The sequence below is a fragment of the Lodderomyces elongisporus genome, chromosome 6, assembly GCF_030384665.1.
Source record: "Lodderomyces elongisporus chromosome 6, complete sequence".
In the NCBI taxonomy this organism is placed as follows: Eukaryota; Fungi; Ascomycota; class Pichiomycetes; order Serinales; family Debaryomycetaceae; genus Lodderomyces; species Lodderomyces elongisporus.
The window spans coordinates 734,538-757,551 of record NC_083678.1 but is presented as its reverse complement, the minus strand read 5'-3'; the positions used below and the strand labels follow the sequence as shown (position 1 = coordinate 757,551).

The 23,014-nt window shown below is 38.1% G+C and overlaps 6 protein-coding genes across 6 annotated transcripts; 1 reads left to right on the top strand and 5 right to left on the bottom strand. All coding sequences in view use genetic code 12, as the record gives it.

Annotated features, from left to right (window-relative positions):
- Positions 1 to 101: 101 nt before the first annotated feature.
- Positions 102 to 1,703, bottom strand: GCD11 (eukaryotic translation initiation factor 2 subunit gamma; the record flags this gene model as incomplete). The annotated part of the gene is made up of 1 exon (XM_001524853.2): positions 102 to 1,703. One exon carries the CDS (start codon positions 1,701 to 1,703, stop codon positions 102 to 104), a length of 1,602 nt encoding a protein of 533 aa, XP_001524903.2.
- A 610-nt stretch (positions 1,704 to 2,313) lies between these two features.
- LEU3 (Regulatory protein leu3) lies at positions 2,314 to 5,454 on the bottom strand (the record flags this gene model as incomplete). The annotated part of the gene is made up of 1 exon (XM_001524852.2): positions 2,314 to 5,454. The coding sequence occupies one exon, from the start codon at positions 5,452 to 5,454 to the stop codon at positions 2,314 to 2,316; it is 3,141 nt and encodes a 1,046-aa protein (XP_001524902.2).
- A 457-nt stretch (positions 5,455 to 5,911) lies between these two features.
- PVL30_004759 (uncharacterized protein) lies at positions 5,912 to 7,654 on the bottom strand (the record flags this gene model as incomplete). The annotated part of the gene is made up of 1 exon (XM_001524851.2): positions 5,912 to 7,654. One exon carries the CDS (start codon positions 7,652 to 7,654, stop codon positions 5,912 to 5,914), a length of 1,743 nt encoding a protein of 580 aa, XP_001524901.2.
- A 3,879-nt stretch (positions 7,655 to 11,533) lies between these two features.
- GAP6 (Amino-acid permease gap6) lies at positions 11,534 to 13,354 on the top strand (the record flags this gene model as incomplete). The annotated part of the gene is made up of 1 exon (XM_001524850.2): positions 11,534 to 13,354. One exon carries the CDS (start codon positions 11,534 to 11,536, stop codon positions 13,352 to 13,354), a length of 1,821 nt encoding a protein of 606 aa, XP_001524900.2.
- A 411-nt stretch (positions 13,355 to 13,765) lies between these two features.
- PVL30_004757 (uncharacterized protein) lies at positions 13,766 to 16,750 on the bottom strand (the record flags this gene model as incomplete). The annotated part of the gene is made up of 1 exon (XM_001524849.2): positions 13,766 to 16,750. One exon carries the CDS (start codon positions 16,748 to 16,750, stop codon positions 13,766 to 13,768), a length of 2,985 nt encoding a protein of 994 aa, XP_001524899.2.
- A 3,330-nt stretch (positions 16,751 to 20,080) lies between these two features.
- PVL30_004756 (uncharacterized protein) lies at positions 20,081 to 22,128 on the bottom strand (the record flags this gene model as incomplete). Its single annotated transcript, XM_061119602.1, has 3 exons — positions 20,081 to 21,054; positions 21,406 to 21,411; positions 22,125 to 22,128. 3 exons carry the CDS (start codon positions 22,126 to 22,128, stop codon positions 20,081 to 20,083), a joined length of 984 nt encoding a protein of 327 aa, XP_060975585.1.
- Positions 22,129 to 23,014: the final 886 nt, after the last annotated feature.

The following is a 23,014-nucleotide window of genomic DNA, read 5'->3' as shown; positions in this document are numbered from 1 at the left end:
CACACACTCACACAGTTTATTTTTTTTTTCCTAACTACATATTAAATTCGTTCTAAGATTTTTTAAGTATATTAGAGTTTTGTGAAAATATTCTATATTTTTTATACAACTGGATTGATGGTTGTACCCTTCTTGATAGTGGCCCAACCAATCAAACGCCAATGCTTCTCGATACGTCTCGACAAGGCAATCTTTTCATTAATCTCTGTACAAGCTGGTGAGGTAAGTTGCAAACGGGCCATATCAGCCTTGACAGCAACAACCCTAGCACCAGTAGCCGTAGAACCAATGTTCACCATCAACACTTCTCCCACCTCCAACTTACGGACTTTAGCACCTTGCTTTTGGCCTTCCGTCTTAACACCCAATAATCTTCTCAACAAAAAGTAGTTGATCTCAATGTCAGAGTATATGGATGGAAGGTTTCCCTTGGCACCGACAACTTGTCCGACCAAACGATCTGCTCTACACAAGGTGGGGTCAACCTTTGTACCTACACCAATCAAACCACCTGGAACGGCAAACTTCAAGTCATTGTGTTCGGCAAATAAGGAGACAATGTTTGAGAAAATTGTCTTACATTGGATTCTGCCTTGGTCGTCCTTTGTGACGATACCAGGTCTGATCTCGATCTCGTCACCAATCTTGAAAACACCAGTCAATATAGATCCACCAGCAACACCACCTTTCAAGTCATCAACGTCTGCACCAGGCTTATTCACATCGAAAGATCGAATAACAATCAATCTAGGAGACGCCGAAAAGTCTCTTATTGGAACTGGAATGGAGTTGACAATAAACTGGTTCACTGCATCAATGTTGTACTTCAATTGCGCAGAGATTGGGACAATAGGCGCGCCATCAGCAATAGTACCTCTGATGAATTGAATAATGGATTTCTGGTGGTCCAATGCAGATTCTTCTCTCATTAAATCCACTTTGTTTTGCAAAATAATCACATGCTTCAACTTCATAATCTCAATAGCAGCAAGATGCTCTGAGGTTTGAGGCTGAGGACAGCTTTCATTTCCTGCAATAAGCAAGAGTGCAGCATCCATCACCGCTGCTCCTGACAACATAGTACTCATCAAAATATCGTGCCCTGGACAATCGACAAAGGAAACGTGTCTAACCAACTCATACCTTCCTGAACAACCAGGACGCTGACATTTAGGCCTGATTTCCTTGTCTGACTTAAATGATCTATAACAATCTGGCTCGGGACATTCAGGATTGTTACACTTGTATATTTTGGCATTTGCGTAACCCAACTTAATGGTAATGTTTCTTTCCAACTCATCCTTGAACCGAACAGTTTGAACTCCAGAGATAGCTCTCACCACTGTAGATTTACCATGTGCGACGTGTCCAATAGTTCCAATGTTGATTGTTGCTTGCCTGTTGATGATTTCAGGTGACAATGGAGTCAACTCAGAAAACACTGGGTTATCTGGCTGCTCTGGAAGACCGCCACCTTCCTCAAACTCCCTCTTGGCCAATTCCTCTGCCTTTTGCTCGTCCTCCTCATCCAAACCAGCAAATGCAACTGATTTCTTGCCCTTGGCTTCTGACTCATTCAAGAATTTTTCATCATTCTGTTCATTCTCGCTCTCCACATCGTATGTGTAATCTTCGGTTTCCTCTTCCAAGGTGCCTCCAATAACAATATCTGGTGTTGCGTTTTCTATATCGTCGTAAGACATCTTGCTCTTCTCAAATGTAGGGGGAAATAAATAAAATGGTCTAGTATAGATATGGGAAGAAGAAAGTAAATGACTTTGTTTGGCTAATAACAACTTGGTTCATACGAAGCGCCTCTCTTTCTTTTTCTTCTTTTTTTCTTTTTTTTTTCTTTCTTCTTCCTCTTCTTTTCGTTTTTTTTTTCTCTCTCTCTCTCTCTCTCTCTCTCTTGTGCAGATTTGAAAAAAAAAAATAAAAAAAAAATAAAAGTTTTTTTGAAAAATTTGAAAACAACAGAAGAACCGAAAAAAAATAAAAAAAATAAAAAAATAAAAAAAATGTTTCTTTGCCATTTTGCTCACCAACAAAACGGTAGAGAAAATAAATAATGTATATAGTGGATTTACACATAGTAGGGCTAGATTGTAATGGGCGAGGATGAAGGTAGATAAAGAGAAATCTACAAGGTAGACTTGGTCGAAACTTGTCAGTAATGTTAAATACAATAAAAGAACCCTCCCCCTTAAAAAAAGAAAAGGATAAACAATTTTTACACTCTAGTATGGGGAAAGGTTTCTATAAAATTCTAAATGGAGAATGGAGGCTTTTGCTAGAAAAAGCTGCAGCAATGCATTAATCTAAATGAAATCCAAAATCGTTCATAACGCTATCCACATCCTTCCACAATAAGTCTGTATCAAATCCATCCAAATCCAAACTTTCGTATCCCAGTTGTGCCAGCTGCGCAGGAGATTCGTAGTAGGATGTGTTGCTCACAGTGTACAGGTCTAATGGTTTATGATTGGCTACAGCGTGCGAAGAATGAGCATGAGTATGAGCATAAGCTTGTGCTTGTGCTTGTGCTTGCCCTTGCCCTTGTGCTTGATACTGCGTCTGATACTGAGTTTGATACTGCGGATGGCCATGATATTGTGACTGAAGTTGAGGTTGTAGTTGAGGCTGAGACTGGGGCTGAGACTGAGACTGAGGCTGAGGCTGAGACTGGGGCTGGAACTGAGGTCGAGAATGCGCATTTAGTCCAGTATGAGGTGGTAATGATTGTGGCGAGGCATTTGGATCTCTTTGCTGTTCAAGTCCTCTGGGACTCATTTGCGCACTATACGGAGATTGCTTCTGTAGCAAACCATTTTCTACCACCGAGGTGTCGGATCTGGCCAATGGCGACGTATCACTCGACGAGTTTACGATTTTAAATATTGAGCTTCGTTTGGAATCAATAGAAATTGGTTCTGGGTCTAGTGGTTTTGTCCTTATTATCTCGCGCGCTCTCAGTTCTGCACTAGCCCGAATTTTCGTGATAAGGTTCTTCTCTTTAAAGTTTTGGCTGGTGTTATTCTGATGAGGATCTTTTTTCGATGCAGCATTTGGCTCCTCGTTGGCGTCGTCAACTTCCGATTGCGAATGATCGTTGCTTTCGTGATAACCATCGTCGGCGGGATCTGCCCCCTTCAGCTCGTCTGCTTTAGCATTCATCTTGGTCAATCCCACCTGTTCTCTCACCAAATTTAAACAATCAAAAAAAACAGAGGCTGACATTCTATTTCGAACCGTGATACGAAGCAAATTCTTCTTTTCATCGTTCAAGTTCTTGAATAGCGGCCACATCGATTTCGTTATACCGCTCGATCTAAAAGCCATATCATGCTTTAAAATAGATGCCTTCATGGTCAAGCTCACCACTGCTTCAAAACATCTCCTTCCAATGGCTACATCAATGTACTCTTTCAATTCGGAATGCACTAACTTGCCAGTAATGCAAGCAGCCTGCCAAAGGTTCAAAAGATAGACTCCAGGAAGATACTTGACGTATTTGCGATCCGTTCCCTGGCAAGTCTTGGTGTACTCGATGAGTGCAACAGCAGAGTTGTACAATTTTATAAGACCCTTTTTCAACTCAAAGTCGGGGATCTTGTACGAGTCCATAAAAAAATAGCTGAACAAGTGAACTTTGACAGCCAAGATTTCGAATATACGAAAATTTGCCGAGTATTTGGAAACATCACTTCTTACTTTGGTTTCTATTTCATTTAATCGCTTTTCAAGTAATTTCAAAATCGTGACTCGCTCTTTTGCCTCTGCCAACCCGCATGAATCGTTGGGGTTAGAGTTGAGAGATTTGGCCATTTGGTCTTGGAACTGAGCGATTTCGAGCATTACATTGATATCCTGGGGAATATTAATGCGGCTACCTGGTTTACTGTAAAACCAAATAGAGGAATCAAACTGAACACAAGCAGGGAACCCGAAAGATGTAGCAATATATTGTGACGCCACGTTTGATAAAATCCACGTCTTTACTTGCTCCTGGATCATTGCTGTTTGCTGAGTAGTCAACCCCTGACCATTCTTGTTACCATTCTCTCCATTCAAGTTCTCAACAAACGAAGATGGGGCGTGTAAACTGATTCTTATCGCTTGGAAGAATCCCGTATTAACAGTGTTGTATGATGAGTCTGCACTCAATGACGAAGTGATTGGAGGCCAAAAGGAGTATAAAAGGAAGGCTTGAACAGAATACACCGAAGATACATTGTAAATGGGTTCTTCTTCCTCTGATGGATTATACCTAGTGATGGGCGAGATCATAATCTCCGCCAAGATACTTTTTACCACGGGAGACATCTGTATCAATAATGACTTGGAGTAGTCGTCCTCGATTCTTCGTAGCGACACAAACATCATGACCCAGAACAATGCTGGACAAAGCCTATAAATCCTCTCTGGCCCCTTTTCAATATCGACCACTGGAAATATAGGATGGTACCGAGTTACATATTCGATATATAGCATTTTGATTGTTTGCGAAGAAAGGGTGATGGACTCAAACAGTTTCTCTTCACAAACGAGTATCTCTTCAGAGATGGGTAATGTGGGGTCATGGGGATAGGGAGTGGGAACAGCAACTTGGTAAAAGGCCTTGCTCGGAATGGAGTGTTTCTGGTGTGGAATTGCACTAGGACCAACATTAGTACCTGTACCATATCCTGTATTTAAAAATTCATTTCCTCTTGGTGAGCGCAGCTCATCTGTGTTCGCATGTGAGTTGGAGATATGGATAAAAGGTCGTGGAGTGGTGGCATTTGTTGCAGTTGCAGTTGCAGTTGCAGCAGCAGCAGCAGCAGCAGCAGCAGGTGTGGGCGATGCAAAGTCTTCCGATCCACTTCTACTTACTGTGCCTACCAAAGATGGAAACTTTGAGGTTAGTTCTGCTGCTTGTGTAGCTGTTAATGTTTTTTTCAATTCGTGAAACTCCCGTTCAATCTGCGCTATTCGAGCTCTTTTATACGTTCTCTTGTAGTCTGATTTTAAATCACATTGCAACCCCTTTTTCAGGCACCTGGTACATGGATTGGGGTACTTTTCGTGAGCGTCACATCGCGACTTTTGTTGACGACATTCCACACATGCCATTCTCTTTATTTTTCCCTGTTTTGCTAATGAATCATGGTCTGGTTGAGGAGAGTTACCTAGTGGGTTATTGGTTGGAGTTGCGCTAGCGGAGGGAATTTGCAGCAGATGAGAAAGGCTGGGCAGCTGGAAAGCCAGACTAGTGGCAGTATGTGAAATGTCATTGTTGCCATTGTTGCTATCATTGTTGTTGTTGTTGTTGTTGTTGTTGTTTCCAGGTGAAAAGCCGTTTGTATCACTACTGCGTTCAATGTGTCGTAGTTCTCGAGACATGTTGCTAGCAATATGCACCAAGCTGTCTAGAGGGTTACTGGGCCTTGTTTCGTTATATTCCGGCACGCTCATTCCTTATGTGCTGATCGGAAGGATGTAGTCCCTGGGTGGCGATGTGGTGTGTTGTAGTGTGTTGTGGTGTGTTGTGATGTTGCTAGAGCAATAGACTTTTATTGGAGAAAGGGAGATGTGAAAGCGGGATGAGAGGGTGAGGGTGAGGGTGAGGGTGAAGGATAGAAAGAGATGGGATAGGATATACAATAAACCTGAAATAGATTTGAGATCTAATAGTGAAAAAAAAAATAAAAAAAAAAAATAAAAAAAAAATTAAAAAAAAAAAAGAAAAAACATGGAAATAAAAAATGCCTATTCTGCGAAATCTTAAAAACGCGAAGCCGTTTGACCAAATGGACATATATTGCCTATAAACTTGTACCAAATGTATATAAAATTATATATATATATATATCGTATATTATATTATATTATATCATTGGAAAGGAAGAGCATTTTTTCTTTTGGTAGTAGTTTAGCCCCAGCACCACATTCCATTTTCCAACCAGTCTAAGTCAAACTCCTTCAGTGTGCTTCCGAATTGGCGAACCATTGGCAAAACACCAACATTATCTGCCCCATTGACAATGAGTTCTATTCCGTTCTTTTCCTCGCCCTTGTTTCTTTGCTCTTGAATCTTCTCCTTGTGTTCATCCGATGCATAGGAGGAAAAGGGCAAGTAGTTTAAGAAAAAGTCATGAAGCACCTCGTCTGGAATATCGCTGGGTAAGTCTGTAGTGGCAACATAAACATTCTCAAATTGCGAGCCTCTTTGTTTGGCATTTTGCACTGCGGCACAAACCAAGAGATCTAAATCCTGGAAGTTGAAACCACCGAGGTCGTTTAATCCAGTAAACGAAGAGCCTCTTCTACGGGAGGTGCCTTGAGAAAGACCTTCGTATGGGACTTCTCCCATACCAGTAATGAAAAACTCTCCCTTGAGTATAGTCCACAAGATATAATAGGACCTTTGCTGTAAGTCATTGGTTAGCACCGCGCCCTGGATTGAATACTCTTTTCCGCCATTACAAAATGCGCCTATTTCCAATGAAGCGAGGATTTTTTCTTTGTAGTTATCAAACGATGGTTTAATTGCAAACTTCGAAACCGTTTGATTGAATGCAGAGGACTTTCTCCTTGACCCAGATTGATCATTTGGGTGTAAACTAGCGCTTAAACCCGGGCCCAGTCCCAGTGCCAGTCCCAGTGCCAGCACCAGACCAAAACCTTTACCGCTATTTGCAGCAGAAGCAGCCTCGGCAATTGACGATAACCCAGTACCTGATCCGATTGGCTTCATCCCCAAAATACTATTTAAATTCGTTAAAGATGAAGATGATCTATGGCTACTTTGCAATTCGGTGTGGAATACCAATTTGCTCATCTCTGACAAGAGACCCAACTCTTTTGCTTGGAAGATGAGCTGGATCAAGCTTTGATCGTTTTTGTTTTCCCAATCCAAGAGTCTGAGTCTTTTTCCAACTTGGTATGACTTTGTTTCTGGTTGGGTCTGTCTCAGGTGTTGTTCGTCTTGTAACAAATAGTTTAGCAACTCGTCTTGACCTTCGGTTACTGATGTTACTGGGATCTTGTAATAGTCCAAGGGGTAGCTCTTGAAACCAAATCTCTCGTAATAAGTGTTTACTCCCGAGTACAATACCCAAATGTATTGTTTGCCGAGGTAATAGTTGGCAAGGCCCCTATCGACTGTGCCAGTAGTATCATCTAGTGTCATCTTTTTGAAATTTTCAGCGTGGGAATCAACACTGTCGTTTACATTGTCTGCAATGATTTCTTCTTCGGTGGTTGCAATGGCCTTTGAGACACAAAACTCAGCGAGTCCTTGTTTTCTGTACTCTTTGCTGGTAAAGACAAAACTGACATGCAACGCAGTAACATTTTTGACACCAAACGATTGCGGATCTGGTACAGACGATATTAAGCTAGATTTGTCAGCTGGCTTGTAAAGTGCTTTGATGAATTTGACTATAGTGCATGCAACGAGTTTGCCGTTTGTCGAGTCTTCAACGTAGTATGGCATTACTTTGTTGCCACTGTCCTTGAAGTTTTTGATTGAATTGGTAAACACTTTGCCAAACTCTTTGGGTGTTAATGGTCCTCCCCATTGTGTTCCGCACAATTGGAATATCTCTTCAACTTTGTCCAAGTCGTCTGCCTTTTTGAACTTGAATTTAGGGTCAATTGTAGAACTAGTCATGGTTGAGTAGATAGTGGGTGTGGTTGGTTTAAAAGCTATTGTTGTTTTATCGATGATAATTCTAGTTTTGGTTCTGGCTTTACAATTTTACACTTTTACAATATTTTGTGGGAAAAGGTAGATTTGTTATAAGTTAGATATTGTTCAGGTTGATAGTGAAGAAAAGTGTCGAAGCTTCTCTGCTAACGTTGGGTGGAAAAGTGGAAAAGTGGATAAGAAAGTAGACAGTATGTACTATGAGCAATGTACAATTATGTAACAGTAGCATTTACATAGTTAGTAGCACATAGGTTTTAATCTCCCACTCCCACTCCCCCGACTTTCCCCCCCCCCCCACCATTAACTATATTTTTCGTCTGGTGTTGATAGCAATATTTTCTATATTGAACAGTATGAAAAACTACAAACAAGAACAATTACGTAATGTTTCATTTTTTTTCTTTTTTTCTTTCTTTCTTTCTCGTTTCCACTTTCACCCTCCACAACCCCACGCACAAGCACAAGCAAGAATATATACACAAGCAAAGACACAAGCATATATACACAAGCATATATACACAAGCATATATACACAAGCATATATACACACACCCGCTTACCCAGATAAATAGATGTATGCAAACTCATGACCTCTATGGTTTTTACTCTTTGTTCTTTGCTCCTTGCTAGTTTTATTTTTATTTTTCATTTTATTGTCCTTTTGGTCTTCTTTTCGTTTACCCCCCCCCCCCCAAATAAAAAGAGGCATCAACTGCAAAAAACAAGAATTAGAATAAAGAAAATAAATTCTTCAACGTCACCGTGCCCAAAATTGAGCACATCATAAAAGCTTTGGTTCTCCAGCTGTTAAAAATTTTTTTTTTAGAGAGCACACCACTTGTATTGGTATTTTTGTTTGCTTTTGGTAGATTATTTTATTTTATTTTATTTCCAGCAAACAATTGTATATTCTCACTCGATATGAGCTGTGAGCATAAAATGTTTTGTTTCTGGTAGTTCTAAGCGATGAAAGTCAGGTGACTTTTTCTTATCCCCATTTCTGTTTTATTTTGTTTTGTTTTGTTTTAATTTGCTTATTTTGTGTCTGTGTCTTTGTCTTTGTCTTTGTCTGTGGTTTAGTTTGAGTTTATTTTATCCATTCAATTTTGCAATAAAATCAAACAAAAACATTTCAGCAGTTTTGTTTTTCTGTTTTTTATTTGTTTTTTTTTTTTTTTTTTTTGAAATATAGAGTTTGAACCAAACAAGATGATTATGAGTTGATGAGCATAATCCTTGTCTTTATTCAAAAGGATGTCAAGTGCCATTCGGACTCAAAAGCTTTTGTTTTTTCTTCATATGTTCCAATGAAGTGTACTTCCCAAAATCAAAAAAAAATACAACTACAACAACAACAACAACAACAACAACAACAACAACAACAACAACAACAACAACAACAACAACAACAACAAAATAAGCTTTTCCTCCTTTTGCGATTAAATGCCCGCAACGTGTGGATCCATATATTGGGGGTATCAAATAAATGAGAAGTACGCCAAAGCAAATACTAAAAAAAATGGGAAGATTACTCAATTCCGTCATCATCATCCTCAAAAAAGAATATATATAAAAAATACAGACCAAAATCAAGACACATAAATACTGACAATCGAATATTGATACAAAACACTGTTTTTGGTAAAAAAAAAAAAGCCAACAAAAACAGGTGAGGCAAATAAGCTGTTCATGACACGAGTGTTGTGTAGGATTACATTTTCAGGTGATGAAAAAGAGAGAGAGACAGAGAGACAGAGATAGAGACAGAGACAGACAAAGGATAATAATAATATAAAAATTCTACTACTTATAATACTAATACTAATGTTCCAAAAAAAAAGAACCAAAATTTTGTTGCGTAATGCCATTCACGAGCGTAACCGGAGAGCTAGCAGGCGGGGTGCAGGGCTTTTATGTTTCTTCTTGTTTTTTGGCACTCATTCAAATTCTTATTCTCTCTTTCTCTTTGACGTATTATTATTACTATTATTATTACTACTATTATAAATCAAATTAAAGTATTGTACAGTATTGTAAAGTATTGTGATGTTTTTAATTTTGAAATATTTCTCTCTTTTTTTTTTTCAATGTGCAAATCGCCGTTTGACAGTCTCCACCAACGGCTACATTGCTTTCCCGCGTGTATTTCTGCAAGAGATGGAAAGAGTTAGTTAGTTAATTAGTATGTGTTAGTGTTAGTGTAACCAATGTTAGATATGTCACAACAGCAAAGAGTATCACAAAAACAAATTATGAAACCAGCAATCATCTACTTGTTAAAAACAGAAATGGATCTCCTTCTCTCTCTCTCTCTCTCTCTCTCTTCCGCTACGGCAATTCCTTCTCCCCCTTATGGAGATATGTGGTCCATTTCTCACAACTATTACACCGCATATGTGTAATAATCCATCAGTCGGCTTAGATTCAGCTCTACCCTACACTACACTGAAGCTGAAATGGAAACTGGGTGGATGGCCCGATGGAAGAAAGCGAGAAACAAATAAATAGCGAGGGCGGGGAGGCGGCCATAGAGGACAAGGAAGAGGAAGAAGAGGAAGAAAAAGAGGAAGAGGAAGAAGAAGGAGAGAGCCAATAGTAATAGAAGAGGGGGCCCTTTAGCGGCTAAGTACTTTTTTTAATTTCATTCAAGTGCTAGCAACCAGTAAAAAAAAATAGTATCCCCACATCTCCAAGTCTCCTCACCATCCAAAATACCATTCTTCTTCTTCATCTTCTTTCTCCTCTTTAACTTTATTTATTTTTAAAAAAAACTAAAGAATACTTGTTGCTGCAACCCATCAGATCAAATATAAAAGACAAAGACAAAGAAATAAAAAAACAAAAAAACAAAAAAAACAAAAAAAAAACAAATGGTGCTGGCGGTAACGGTGGTGGCAAGCAATATATATACACACACACACACACACAGAGACACAAAGATACAGAGGCTGAAAGGCAATTGGGCAATGAAAGAAACATCTGAGATGCAAATGCAACACACAAACACACAAAAAGAAAAAAGAAAAAAAAAGAAATTCAAAGTTTTTTCTTCTTCTTCTTCTTCATACAAAGAAAAGTCCTTTTTTTTAAAAAATAAAAAAAATATGTCAAGAAAAAAAAAGCAAAAAAAAAAAGAAATACTTTCAAAAACACTTTTCAGGGCCGGAAAGGAAGCTCTGCGACAGACATTTTTAACACAGCATTTCAGGAAACTCCAGAAAAAAAATACACAAACAAATTATAAGCTGCAAAATCAGGGTACAAAAAAAAATATACTTATTTTTCTTTTATTCTTATTTTCTTATTTTCTTATTTTTTGTTGGCAAAAAGACTATACTGTAGCATATAATCTCTACTAGCATTACTAAGCTCAGTCAGTGTCTACCTTCCTTCCCCCGAGATGGTGATGAAATATAAAGACCAAGATATCCCTTACCTTACTTTTAAATGACTCTTCTCCTAATTTTTTTTTTTTAATATTTCCTCCTTCCTCCTTTTTCCTTTTCTTTTCCTTTTACTTTTTCCTTTTCTTTTTCTTTCTTTTTTGTTCCACTACTATTCAATAGCAATTTCTTACTCATCGCAACTGAGTCATTGGGTCATACTTTACAATCACTCACTTTGGTAAATAACACACCAATACTTCAACAGTTTCTTGCTTTCCCTTTTTGTCTTTAGTTTAATTCGAAACAGAAGTTTAAATTAAACTCAACTAAAGCAAAGCAAAGTAATACAAAGAAAGAAAAAAAATAATTGTGTTGTAGAAGAAGAATTTAGAACAACAACAACAACAATAACAACAACAAAACACCAAAGCTTCAACAGTTCTTTATAATCATCATGTCCACTACTTTCAGCGAAAAGCTGACCAAGGCATTTGAGACGAGCGATCCAAAAACATCGGATCTCTCGTACTCATCTGAATCATCAAATTTAGCAGCAAACAACAATAACAGCAGCAGCAGAGGCAACAGCGGAGGCAAACTCAATAATTCATGGCGCAACTTTAAAGACTCATTCAAACCACCAGCATCAAACTCGCAAATACTGCGAGACTCTGATTTGGAGTCCAATACGGATAAGCCAGGTCATGGTAATGATGCATCCGCAACAACACGAGAAGGAGCCCCATTGAAACAAACTTTAAAGAAACGTCAGCTTCAAATGATTGCACTTGGTGGATGTGTAGGCTCAGGTTTACTAGTCGCATCAGGATTGGCATTGGGCACAGGTGGACCAGCAAGTCTCCTTATTGCATGGGCAATTGTCTCATCATTCTTGTACTGTACAATGCAGTCATTGGCAGAATTATCCAGTTGTTTCCCAGTCTCGGGATCTTTTGCTACTTACTCAATTAAATTCATCGATCCAAGTTGGGGGTTTGCCATGGGTTGGAACTATGCATTGTTCTGGGTGGTGGTATTGCCATTGGAATTGGTGGCTTCCTCAATGACCATCAAGTTTTGGAACTCAGACATCAATAGTGTAGCCTGGGTGGCCATCTTTTACGTCCTTATCATCTTTTTGAACTTGTGCGGAAACAAAGGATTCGGTGAGACCGAATTTGTCGCATCCGTCATCAAATTATTAGGAATTGTTGGCTTTGATATCTTGGCCATTGTCTTGATCTGTGGTGGTGGAGACCAAGGATATATCGGAGGAAAGAACTGGCACCCACCATTTGCCTCGGGTGTAAAGGGTGTCATCTCCGTATTGTTGACTGCTACATATTCTTTAGCAGGAACTGAATTGGTGGGATTAACATCTGCAGAGTCAGCGGGCGACGCAAGAAAAACCTTACCCAAGGCCATCAAACAAGTGGTTTGGAGAATATTGATTTTTTACATGTTATCGTTAACCTTGATTGGATTCCTTGTTAATGCAAAAGAACCACAATTGGCCTCAGATGACAGCAGTGTATCGACATCACCATTTGTCATTGCTATCCAACAAGGTGGTATCAAAGGGTTACCATCAGTGTTCAATGTTGTTATTATGGTGGCTCTTTTGGCCATTGGTAATTCTGCCGTTTATGGATTTTCCAGAACTGTTTTGGCATTGGCTGAGCAAGGCTTGGCACCAAAGATATTGACATATGTCGACAGGAAAGGTAGACCATTAGCCGGAATCGCAGTATCCGCCATTGTTGGTTTGCTTTCATTTGTTTCTGCCTCAAAATACGAAAATGAAGTGTTTTCATGGTTGGTTGCCTTGTCAGGCTTATCAACGTTGTTCACTTGGGGTAGTATCAATGCTGCACTCATTAGATTCAGACAAGCAATGAGGGCGCAAAATAGATCAATCGATTACATTCCATACAAGTCCTCAACCGGTGTTTTGGGTGCATACTATGGTTTAATCATGAACATTGTGGTATTGGCACTTCAATTTTGGCTTGCATTGTACCCTGTTGGTGTCAAAAAGCCGCTGGCCAAGACATTTTTTGAAACTTATTTGGCTGCCGTCATTGTGTTGGCGTTTTACATTGGTCACAAGATCTGGACCAAAAATTGGATTTTGCTCATCAAGACTGAAGACATTGACATTGATCAAGGTAGGTCCGACGTGGACATGGATATGATTGTACAACAAATTGCCGAAGAAAGAGCCGCCTTAGCCGCAAAACCATTGTACTATAGAATTTACAACTTTTGGTGCTAATGGAGCAAAACCAAAAGAGACTGAGCGAGAAAGGAAACAAAAAACACAAGACAAAAAAAGAAAATAGAGAAGAACGAATAGAGAAGAAAGAATTATTAATGTTTTTTCTTTTTCTTTTTCTTTCTCTCTTTTTATTTTTTTTTTAACTCTTTTTGTACAAAAAATAATATACAACCCGCAATTTGCAACCCTACGCTCCCCCTCCCAACAGATTGCAAATTGCATTACCACAATCTTGATTAACGAAAAACTCAGGCAAGGTCTTATTTTATCAAAGGGAAAACTTTTGCTTTGATTATATATTCTTTTTATATACGACTGTAACGAATGACTGACGTAATGACTATATTTTATAAACTAAACTAAACTAAATGCAAATATAATAAACTTTATGCTAATTTGTAACCTTTGTTACATAATTTCTCGGGGAACTAAACCATGACTTCCAACTAAATATTCCTTTAGGAAATGATTTGGTATTCTCGTAAGAGCAGTATCGGGTAACATAATGCCACTGCTTTCCTTGAAAAGGGATCCTCCATTTCTCTTGCTCAACGAGACCAAACTAGAACACGACGACGAGTTCGATAAAAGCTCACCATTTGGTCCTGCGTATTTAACAACTCTCAAATATGCCATGTTCAAAGGTGACAAGGTGGTTGGCTTCACCAAAGACCTGCTCACCCACGTGTCATCCATGGTCAATGGCTTTATGCAGCGCAAACAATTTCTATAATACTTTTTCTTATTGAAAGCTTTGTCAGACATTGGATTCCACTTGTAGTCTCGTTGAGCACTCAGACTACGGCGATGTGTTCGATTAATTGTAGAGCCTCTTATATTTCCGCCTGCTTCACAGTTTCTTGAGCTACTGCTACTGCTATTGTTGCTGCTGCTGCTGCCACCATTGCTCACTTCTCCTTCATCGTACTCTTCGTCTTCCTCATCATCGGAAAGAGGAACATCGGATATGTTCTGCAAATCGTCATCGTCGTCATCGTCGTCGTCGTCATCTTCTTCTTCATCGTCTTCAATAACATCAACATCTTGATTGCCAACTTCGACACCAGTTCTGCTTTCATTGCTTGTGTTTAATCCGGATACTTCCATTCTTGATCTCCTCAAAACTTCGTTAAATTCTTCGTCATCGTCGTCATCCTCCTCCTCCTCCTCCTCATCATCATCATCGTAATATTCATCGTTGTTGTTAACACCCGAATTTCTACCCAATCGCAGTTCTTCGTCACTTTGATTGATCTGAAAATCAGCTCTTCTGTTGGCATGAGGGAGTGACATATTATGCGTAATATCACTATATCCTCTAGCGCCTGCATAATCAGCTTCCGAACGAATTGCAATACTCTGAGATCCACCAGAGGGTCCCGAATAACTTGAAGAACCTCTTCCATTAACACCAAACGCAGCATTATTTGCTCCTTTGGATTTACTAGACGATATCTTGAGCTTCAATTTGCTCAAGGTACCTCTCAACTTACTTGGGTCAGAAAAAGATCTCAACCTAGCCAGATTAATTTCAATGCGCAAACTGGTATCGCCATATTCGTCTTCTCTTCTGTTTCCATTTCCATGGCTGTGACCATGGCCATGTCTGTTTCTATTTCTATTTCTATTTCCGTTTCTGTCTCCGTTTCTGTTTCTTCTCCTTCTTCTGGGAACAGTTCTATACTTCGGAAGCTCTCTCTCATTTATATCCACAGCGACATCCTTTCCTACATTGATCAGCATGTTCCAGTCAATCAAGTCTTGTGTAGTAGCAAAATTCAATAAGATTTGTTCATTTTCAAGACGAAGTCTAAGAACATTGACTTTCTTTTTGTAGTCGGAGGCCAAACCGATTCTGGCATGCTGCAAAGAGTAAGATCTGACCAAAGTTCTCTTTTTGCTGCTGCTGCTGCTGGTGTTGGTGTTGGTAGGTGTTTGTGTGCCTGTATTGCAATCTAGTAATCCTGCATTCTTGGCAAAGCTGTATAATTGCTGATCGTACTGAGAAGTGAATATGGAATCTATAACCTCGTCATTGGCATAGTTGTTTCTTGGATCAACACCTGCACTAAAGCCTAGAATATGCGACTCCAAATGGTTTGGAATGTTGTAAAAATTTAACTGGGTTGAGTTTAACTCAACTATATAATTTTTCCAGCTCCTATTTGAGGAAAGTTCGTAGGGGTTGACCCACTCCAACTTCCTAGAAACTACCCCTATTTTGTAAATGCTTGGCTTATATTTGGGTGGTAATGATGTTGGCTGGTGGAAGTAGTCGTGATGTTGCAGTGGTTGGTGCAGTGGTTGGTGCAGTTGTTGGTGCAGTTGTTGTTGCGAGTCGACAGGTAGCGATGCTTGAATCGGTTGTAGTTTTAATTGTGCATTACTAGTTTGGTGTGTTAAAAATGATGAAACACAGCTAAAGGTGGTTAATGGTTGCAATACGGGAAACTTGGGACACCCGCCCGGTGGCAACGTGTCGTATGAAGGAGGTGAGACAGGATTCGGTTCAATCAACTGTAAAAAGTCTTGGCTGTCCTGATATGAGTTATAATTGTCAACATGGGACATGATTTGATTGACATCCATTATGCAGGCATCCTTGACGCATTTGTCCACACAATTATTATTATTATTATTGTTGTTGTTGTTGTTGTTATTATAATTATTATTATGATGATTATTATTATAATTGATATTATTATTATAATTATTGGTGTTGCCTGTATTGCTGTATTTTATTGGAGGTACATAATCAGTTGATGTTGCTTGACCCTTGCTTATCCTATGATTGCGATGTGTATTAGTATGAATTGCCGATTCATTTAAGGGCGATGTAACCGATAATATAGGGGTAGACTTTGGATGCCAAAGTTGTCTGTGCTTTGGAGTTTGAGAAAATGGCAAACAAGGCGCTGCTGCTGCTGCTGCTGCTGCCGTTGTTGTTGTTGTTGTTGTTGTTGTTGCTGCAGCTGGTGGTGGAGGAGGTGGTGATTGTGATGTTGACTTGGATGATGAAGGATATGATGATAATGATGAAGATGTAGGTTTGGTTTTTGGCGCTGACTTTGGCCTTAATCCCAAAATTGGTGAAGTTGTAGATGATCCACCCTCTTCTTCTTCATTGCAAGAGAATAGAGAGACATCCGACGAGTCTGACGAGGATGTTTGTGATGAGGCTCTGGGTCTAGCCACAACCTGTGTTGGGACCGGTGCTGTTGCAATGCTGTTGTTATTTAAATTGTTGTGTGTTTGAGGTGCATATTTGCCGCGGATAAGATCAACGTCTTGGAAACTTCCGCGGATATTAGTGCAGCACGGACACTGGTTCACCAGTTCCTCGTATGGCGTATTCGATGATCTCTGATTAGATTTAGTGGTAACACTAACCATCTTTTTGAATTGTTGAATGAGATCAAATCTGTAGTGTTGAAAGAGTTTTCGTTGATGATGTTGATGTTGATGTTAATGTTGATGTTGTTGCTATTGTTATTATTACTGTGGTTGTGGTTTGTGATTTATATGGCTGCGATCACTAGTATCTTTTTCTTCTCCTTTCTTTTTTTTTTCTCCTTTTTTATTTTTCTCCCCTAGTTTTGAAAGGTTGAAAGATAGGGGTAGCAGAATGAGTAAAGTACAAGTATAGGCAATGCCATGTATGTTGGCTTTGGTAATCGTTTGGGTGTGATTGTTCTAATATAGAGGCGATATCTTTCTACTAGGGATGAGGACTGGAGCTACTAGAGATTTTATGCAATAGAATGATGAAGAGGAGGCAGATACGTTGGTATATATATATATATATATATATCTTTCTATGTCTATCTATATCTATATATGTGTGTCCGTGTGTCAGTGTGTCAGTGTGTTTGTGTGAATCTGTTTCCATTTGTTGCTGTGCTGCAGGAGGGCTCTTGCTCTTATAGCCGACCTGAAATATTCTTTAATATTTTATTTTTTTATTTTATTTTTTATTTTTTTATTTTATTTTTTTATTTTTTAAAAGTTTTCTATTTCCATCGGGCTGTGAAAAAGTAACACAATATAATATAAAACAAGGCAAGATATGGAAAAAGGAGTAAAGGAAACATAGAGAGTGCAGCAGAGGAGAAGGCAGGATGAGATGAATAATAGGAGAGTGATGAAACTAAAGTTAAAACAAAACAAAAGAAAGGAAGAAAATTAAATAGAAATTAGTTTGTAATCTAGAAAGCAAGATAAAAAAGAAAGAACTTTGATTAAGAACAGTAGTTGGAGATACAGGTATAGGTTTAGCCTGATCCCCACTCCCTCCTGTGTCTTTTTCCTTTTTCCTCTTTCTTTTTTCGTCTTTTGTTTGACTAGAATCAGATGGAAAATCATATACAATAATGGTAGAGATTAGATTCTTTACAATGAGGGATGGGGCAAAAAAAAGAAAAAGAAAATGGGTGGAAGATCTTGAATGTTTTTTTTTTTAAATTATGAACTTTATGTGCAAAAGACCCTATGCCGAGCTAGTTTGTAAAATGAAAACAATGATAGAAGGGAACTGAGAGAGAAACCGAATAAACCTTGCTCCTGCTTATATTCTCACAACAAGCTTTTTTCTCATGACAAGGAAGGAACTTTTTCTGAGCCTAGCAGGTAATTTTCTTACTCACCAAAGCTAAGACTGAGAGGGGAGGGGGGTAGTTGTTGTTTAAAGTGTGGAAGAGCAAACTTAACGAAAGATATGTTTTTTAAATAAAAAACAACGTCTTTTTCTTATTTATTCATAATTTTTTCTTTTCTTTCCTTTCCTTTCCTTGCTTTTTATGTTTCTTTTAAAATAAAAATGATAGGTGACCTTTTTTTTTTTGAGTATTTAGTGCATGCTCTTATTACTCTTTAAAGTATCCGAGATGAGATGTTGTAATCAGCAAACGTCCACCTTGAGAGCAGGTTGAAAAGAGGAAAAAGCAGAAAGAAAATACAATGAAAAATACAAAGAAACGTTTAACAACAGTTCATACATATGCCATGGCAATCTTGGTGCAAACCATTCTACTATCCACTATTCAGTATGTCAGAGTCGGTATTTCACCTTCCACGGTCCTATTGTTTCCCTCTATGCATATACACATGTATATACACAAACTCAGATCCTAAAAGTTATTACTACCGAAAGTCACGTGTGACTCTACATAAACCTATTTTTTCTTTTTAATTGGTGGTAGATTTTTTTATTGCCCCTCTCTATTTTTAAAAAAAATTTACAGACCAAGATAGGAGCAGATCCGGATTTTAAACCGTTCTCTTTGACATTTACTACTATCTTGATTATGTAATAGTAACGTAATATATATCTCCTATTATATTATATTGTATTATATAATGCTTATGTAATACTTATCTCATGATGACTTTCTAAACAAAATAAAAGCAGACAATAATAGAATAAAAATCTCAGGTCAGCATACCTTTTAATAAGACAGGAGAAACCCACATTTTTTTTAACAAACAGAGTGTGTACAACTTCTCTACTTCCTAATGAATATCACAAGATCCATTATTGCCTAGATGCAAATATTACACATTATCATTCTCTCTGTCTACAAGTACTTCAAATGTGTTTTTGATATCAGCTCATGTATCTACTACACATATAAACACAAAGACAAAGAAGCACACATTCTCTTATAATTTTCTGCCCATTTTCCCTTCTTCTTCTTCTTCTTCTTCTTCTTATCTTGTGATATATCTGTCAGTGTGTGTGTGTGTGTGTGTGTGTGTCTATGAATATGTTAATTTCCCCTATTTTTATTTTTTTTATTTTTTTTATTTTTTCTATTTAAATTTTTTTATTATTTTCCGATTTTCTCCCCTCCCCCTTTCTTTTTACTTTATCTCCGCTACCTATTTGTAATACTCATAATACTGCATATAGTAGCACTACCAACCTGTCTTTACATAGTTTTTGATAGTTACTTGATTGAGAAAAGATTTTATTATGGAAGAAGACAAGGACAATACAACATCCCTTCATCCGATGAGTATAATCTCAAATTATTGTTTACAACTTTTTCACCGGTCATTCAAAATTTTATGTTTTTTCCAACTTCTCGCTTTTATCACTTCTCATATCTTTTCTCCAAAAGATTTGGTTTGCAAATGGACTGTAAAATTTGAGAGAGAGAAAAAAAAAAAATGTGAAACCAAAAAGTAATTGAAATAAGGAAACACTGGGACAATAATGAGGTCGCAAAGACTTTATTTTCACTTGACCTTTCACTTTGACCGTTCTCTTTCACCCTTCTTTTGCTTAGCTCAGAACTAGGTATGGCTTCTACCTCAATATTGGATCTTGAATACTTTCTTCCTCTTTTTCTTCCTCTTTTTCTTCTTCTTTTGTTCTCACATCCATTGCGCTTTATCACCCACACACACAACTGCACGTGACTATATTGACTTATAAGCTTACTTACAAATATACATCTTGTCAGAAAAAGAATAGACAAGAGTTAGCGAAAGAAAATGTTTTTATGCTTCTTTTTTCTTTTTTTTAATTCTTATTCTGTCTCTTATATGTTCTCCCAATTTTCCTCCTTCCCTGCTAATCATATAATTCTATTACATTACATTTCACTTTACTTTACTCTACTTTACTTTACTTTATTTCAATTCAATTCAATTTAATTTTGTTTTGTCCATTGTTTAATACTACTGGATACACACGTACAAACAAATAATACGTAAGCAAGTCTAAGCACTTGAGGCCTGGTACTTGGCCACAATAGAATCGAAAATGGCATTCTTTGACTCCTCGTCCTTTACGAGTTCATGCTCTGCATTCACCTTCTTGAGCTGCTCCAACAACTGCAGCACATTTTCACCATTATTCACTATTCTGTCCAAGGTAACCAAGTTGGCAATCACATCGCCTGTCCTATCAAACACATTCTCACTTTCAGATGTAGCAAGCTTGCCATCTTCTGTAAGCAGCTGGATCAGCTTAGACACTTCTTGAGCCTCTGGAATGTGCTTCAATTGCAAAGTCAATGCCAACAACGTATTCAAGTTGCGCACTTTACCAGCCACATCCTCTTCTTCATAACTACTGCTCAAGATCTCATCATAGAAATAATATGCATTATTGATATTATCGTTACCATTCTGAATACTAATGTACCAACTCTCAATGACCTGGTAAATGATATCATCCTTGGCGAAATCTGGGAACGATGTCAATGTCCTATAAACATTTGTCGCTTCCTTGGAGTTACCCTTGATGAAATGCAATTGTATCAAGATGAGAAACACTTCAATCTCATTATACTTTTGTAAACTATTGATATTCTCAATATAAGTCTGTAAGAATTTGATACCCAGGTCGAGATCTTTCTCAAACTTGACCAAGTACAAAGATGTCAAGATTGCTTGTAGTTCAAAAGTCGCAACCTTTAAATCTTCGAAATAAGTCGAGTCATCGGTGCCAAAGTCCTTCAAATCGTTCCACGCCTGCAACAAATGGAACAACTCTTCATTATCAGGGAATTTCAGTTTTCCATCCTCAATAAGTCTCGAGGCATCTTGACCAAGAGCAATTGTCGATCTGACTTGGAATTCAAGAACCTTGAGTTGGTTTTCATCCGTAAACTCATTGAGAGAGTACGATTTTACTTTATTGTGTTGGTGAGTATAAAACTGGTATCGGATGTTATAAAGCTCACCAGAGTCTGAGAATTCCTTCATTTTTTTTGTCTTTTCTATATGTGTTAATACTAGTTAGCCAATAGTTTGCGTTCAATACCTGGCAAATATGATGATGTTGATGACGATAATAATAATAATAATAATAATAATGTTGACGTTGATGGTGAATTCTGTGTCTAGAGTTTTGAAGTTGTTTTCTCCCGTATGTGCTTCGTTGTCAAATGTCAACACTGTCACAGTGCGACACACATTGGACGCTCTGTGCCCTCGTTTCCGCTAAGTGAATATTTGGAGAATATTGCACGACATAGGAAACTTGAAACTTCAAACAAGATGAGTTTATATAAATAGGAACGAGAAGTGGTAAAATTAACTTATCACTATTATATAGAAATATCGGTAAAATATAGATTTTATACGGTCAACTACATTGAACACAAATCACTAGGTGAACGTGCAGAGTGTATACTCTCACGATTCTCCTTACTAGTGACTTTGTATGAGACAATTTACTCTCTTAACTTATGAGCATTGAGACCTTTATAGGTGCGATCATTGACAATTACACTTAGTTGGAATATAGCCTATCAAGTCACGAACTCAAACCGCTGGTATCGGTGAGCTACCAGCTCAAACCGATGCTCAGCAGTCGTACACTTGTTACTTGTGACAGTGCTATGCGACAGAATGGCGACCAGAGTGAGGACCTCAAATCCTTGCAAATCATGTTGTTTGAATGATTTGATATGGTTACCTAATATTTCAAGTAATTGATACATTGGTTGAGGCTACTGTTAAGCAGTATTGTCGACCAGGATATTGAATGATCATGACATTTCAATACCTTGGCATTTCAACATTTGGTCAATATCATTTATGAGAAGGACCTGTGGAAGAGTAAATCTCCTATCCACGAATTAATAGCTTCACTATTGTGAACTACAGTTTAAAGGAGGAGCTACTCCTCATTGGAGAACTATGCGAGTTTAGTCCAATGGAACATAATGCATCGTAGTCATCGGGACGTATCCGAGACTACACCAGAAAATATCAAATAGCGTATACTGTCAACACTTTATGATGGAATATTCACCCATCAGTTGACAAAGGGCGAAGGTTGTAGACGTTAGACAGAGTGCAACTATAGACCGAATAGAGTCGTGTCTGCTGACTTGGCTATAGTTTGAAGGCTGTACGTGTGATAGGCATGGCGTTGAAACGAGTACCGAAGATTGCACGGGTATAGGTGGCTACCCTCAATTGGTGCAAAGATCGAGGAAAGTATTTTTAGGATAATGACCACATCCCTAATTTGGGTTTATATCATTTTTTTAAAAAAGACTTATTACATTCTAGAAGGTAAATAAGCACCGTTAAAGCAGCGTTTAAGAAATCATCATTACTGTCTACGGACTCATCTGAGTATGATGGTAGCAGACTAAACAAACTACACGGGTTATCGGTGAGGTAGAATTACACCAGATAAAAACGGCGGAGATGGTAACTACCGAGGGAAAGACTAAATTGCATCTCGCAAGAAAGACTATATAGCATCTTGAGAGAAAGACAGAATTGCATCCCGAAAGAAGCAACCAATTATTATTATGAAACTACAGTGTTTCAATAGGTCGTTCAATCATCACTTTATTAGAGATACTGACTTAGCGCCTGCTATATAGGAGGAGTCAAATCCGAGGCACTCATTTATTGTCGACAAAATTTTTAAGATGAGGCCAGGATACACGACTATGCGCTGGTGAAAAATTTTCACCCTACTCAACAAAAATTGTTGTCCACGACCTCTTACTCGCGTGACGAGAACTATAAGTATTCCCGAGATTGATTGAACGAAACCCTTGATAATTTGGAACAAAGGGTTTATCTACCATAAAAACATTTCACCAAAAAGTTTAACACCAAGTATATCACATATTACATTCAAGCAAAATATTATTCCAAAAACTTGAAAAACTTCTACTACAA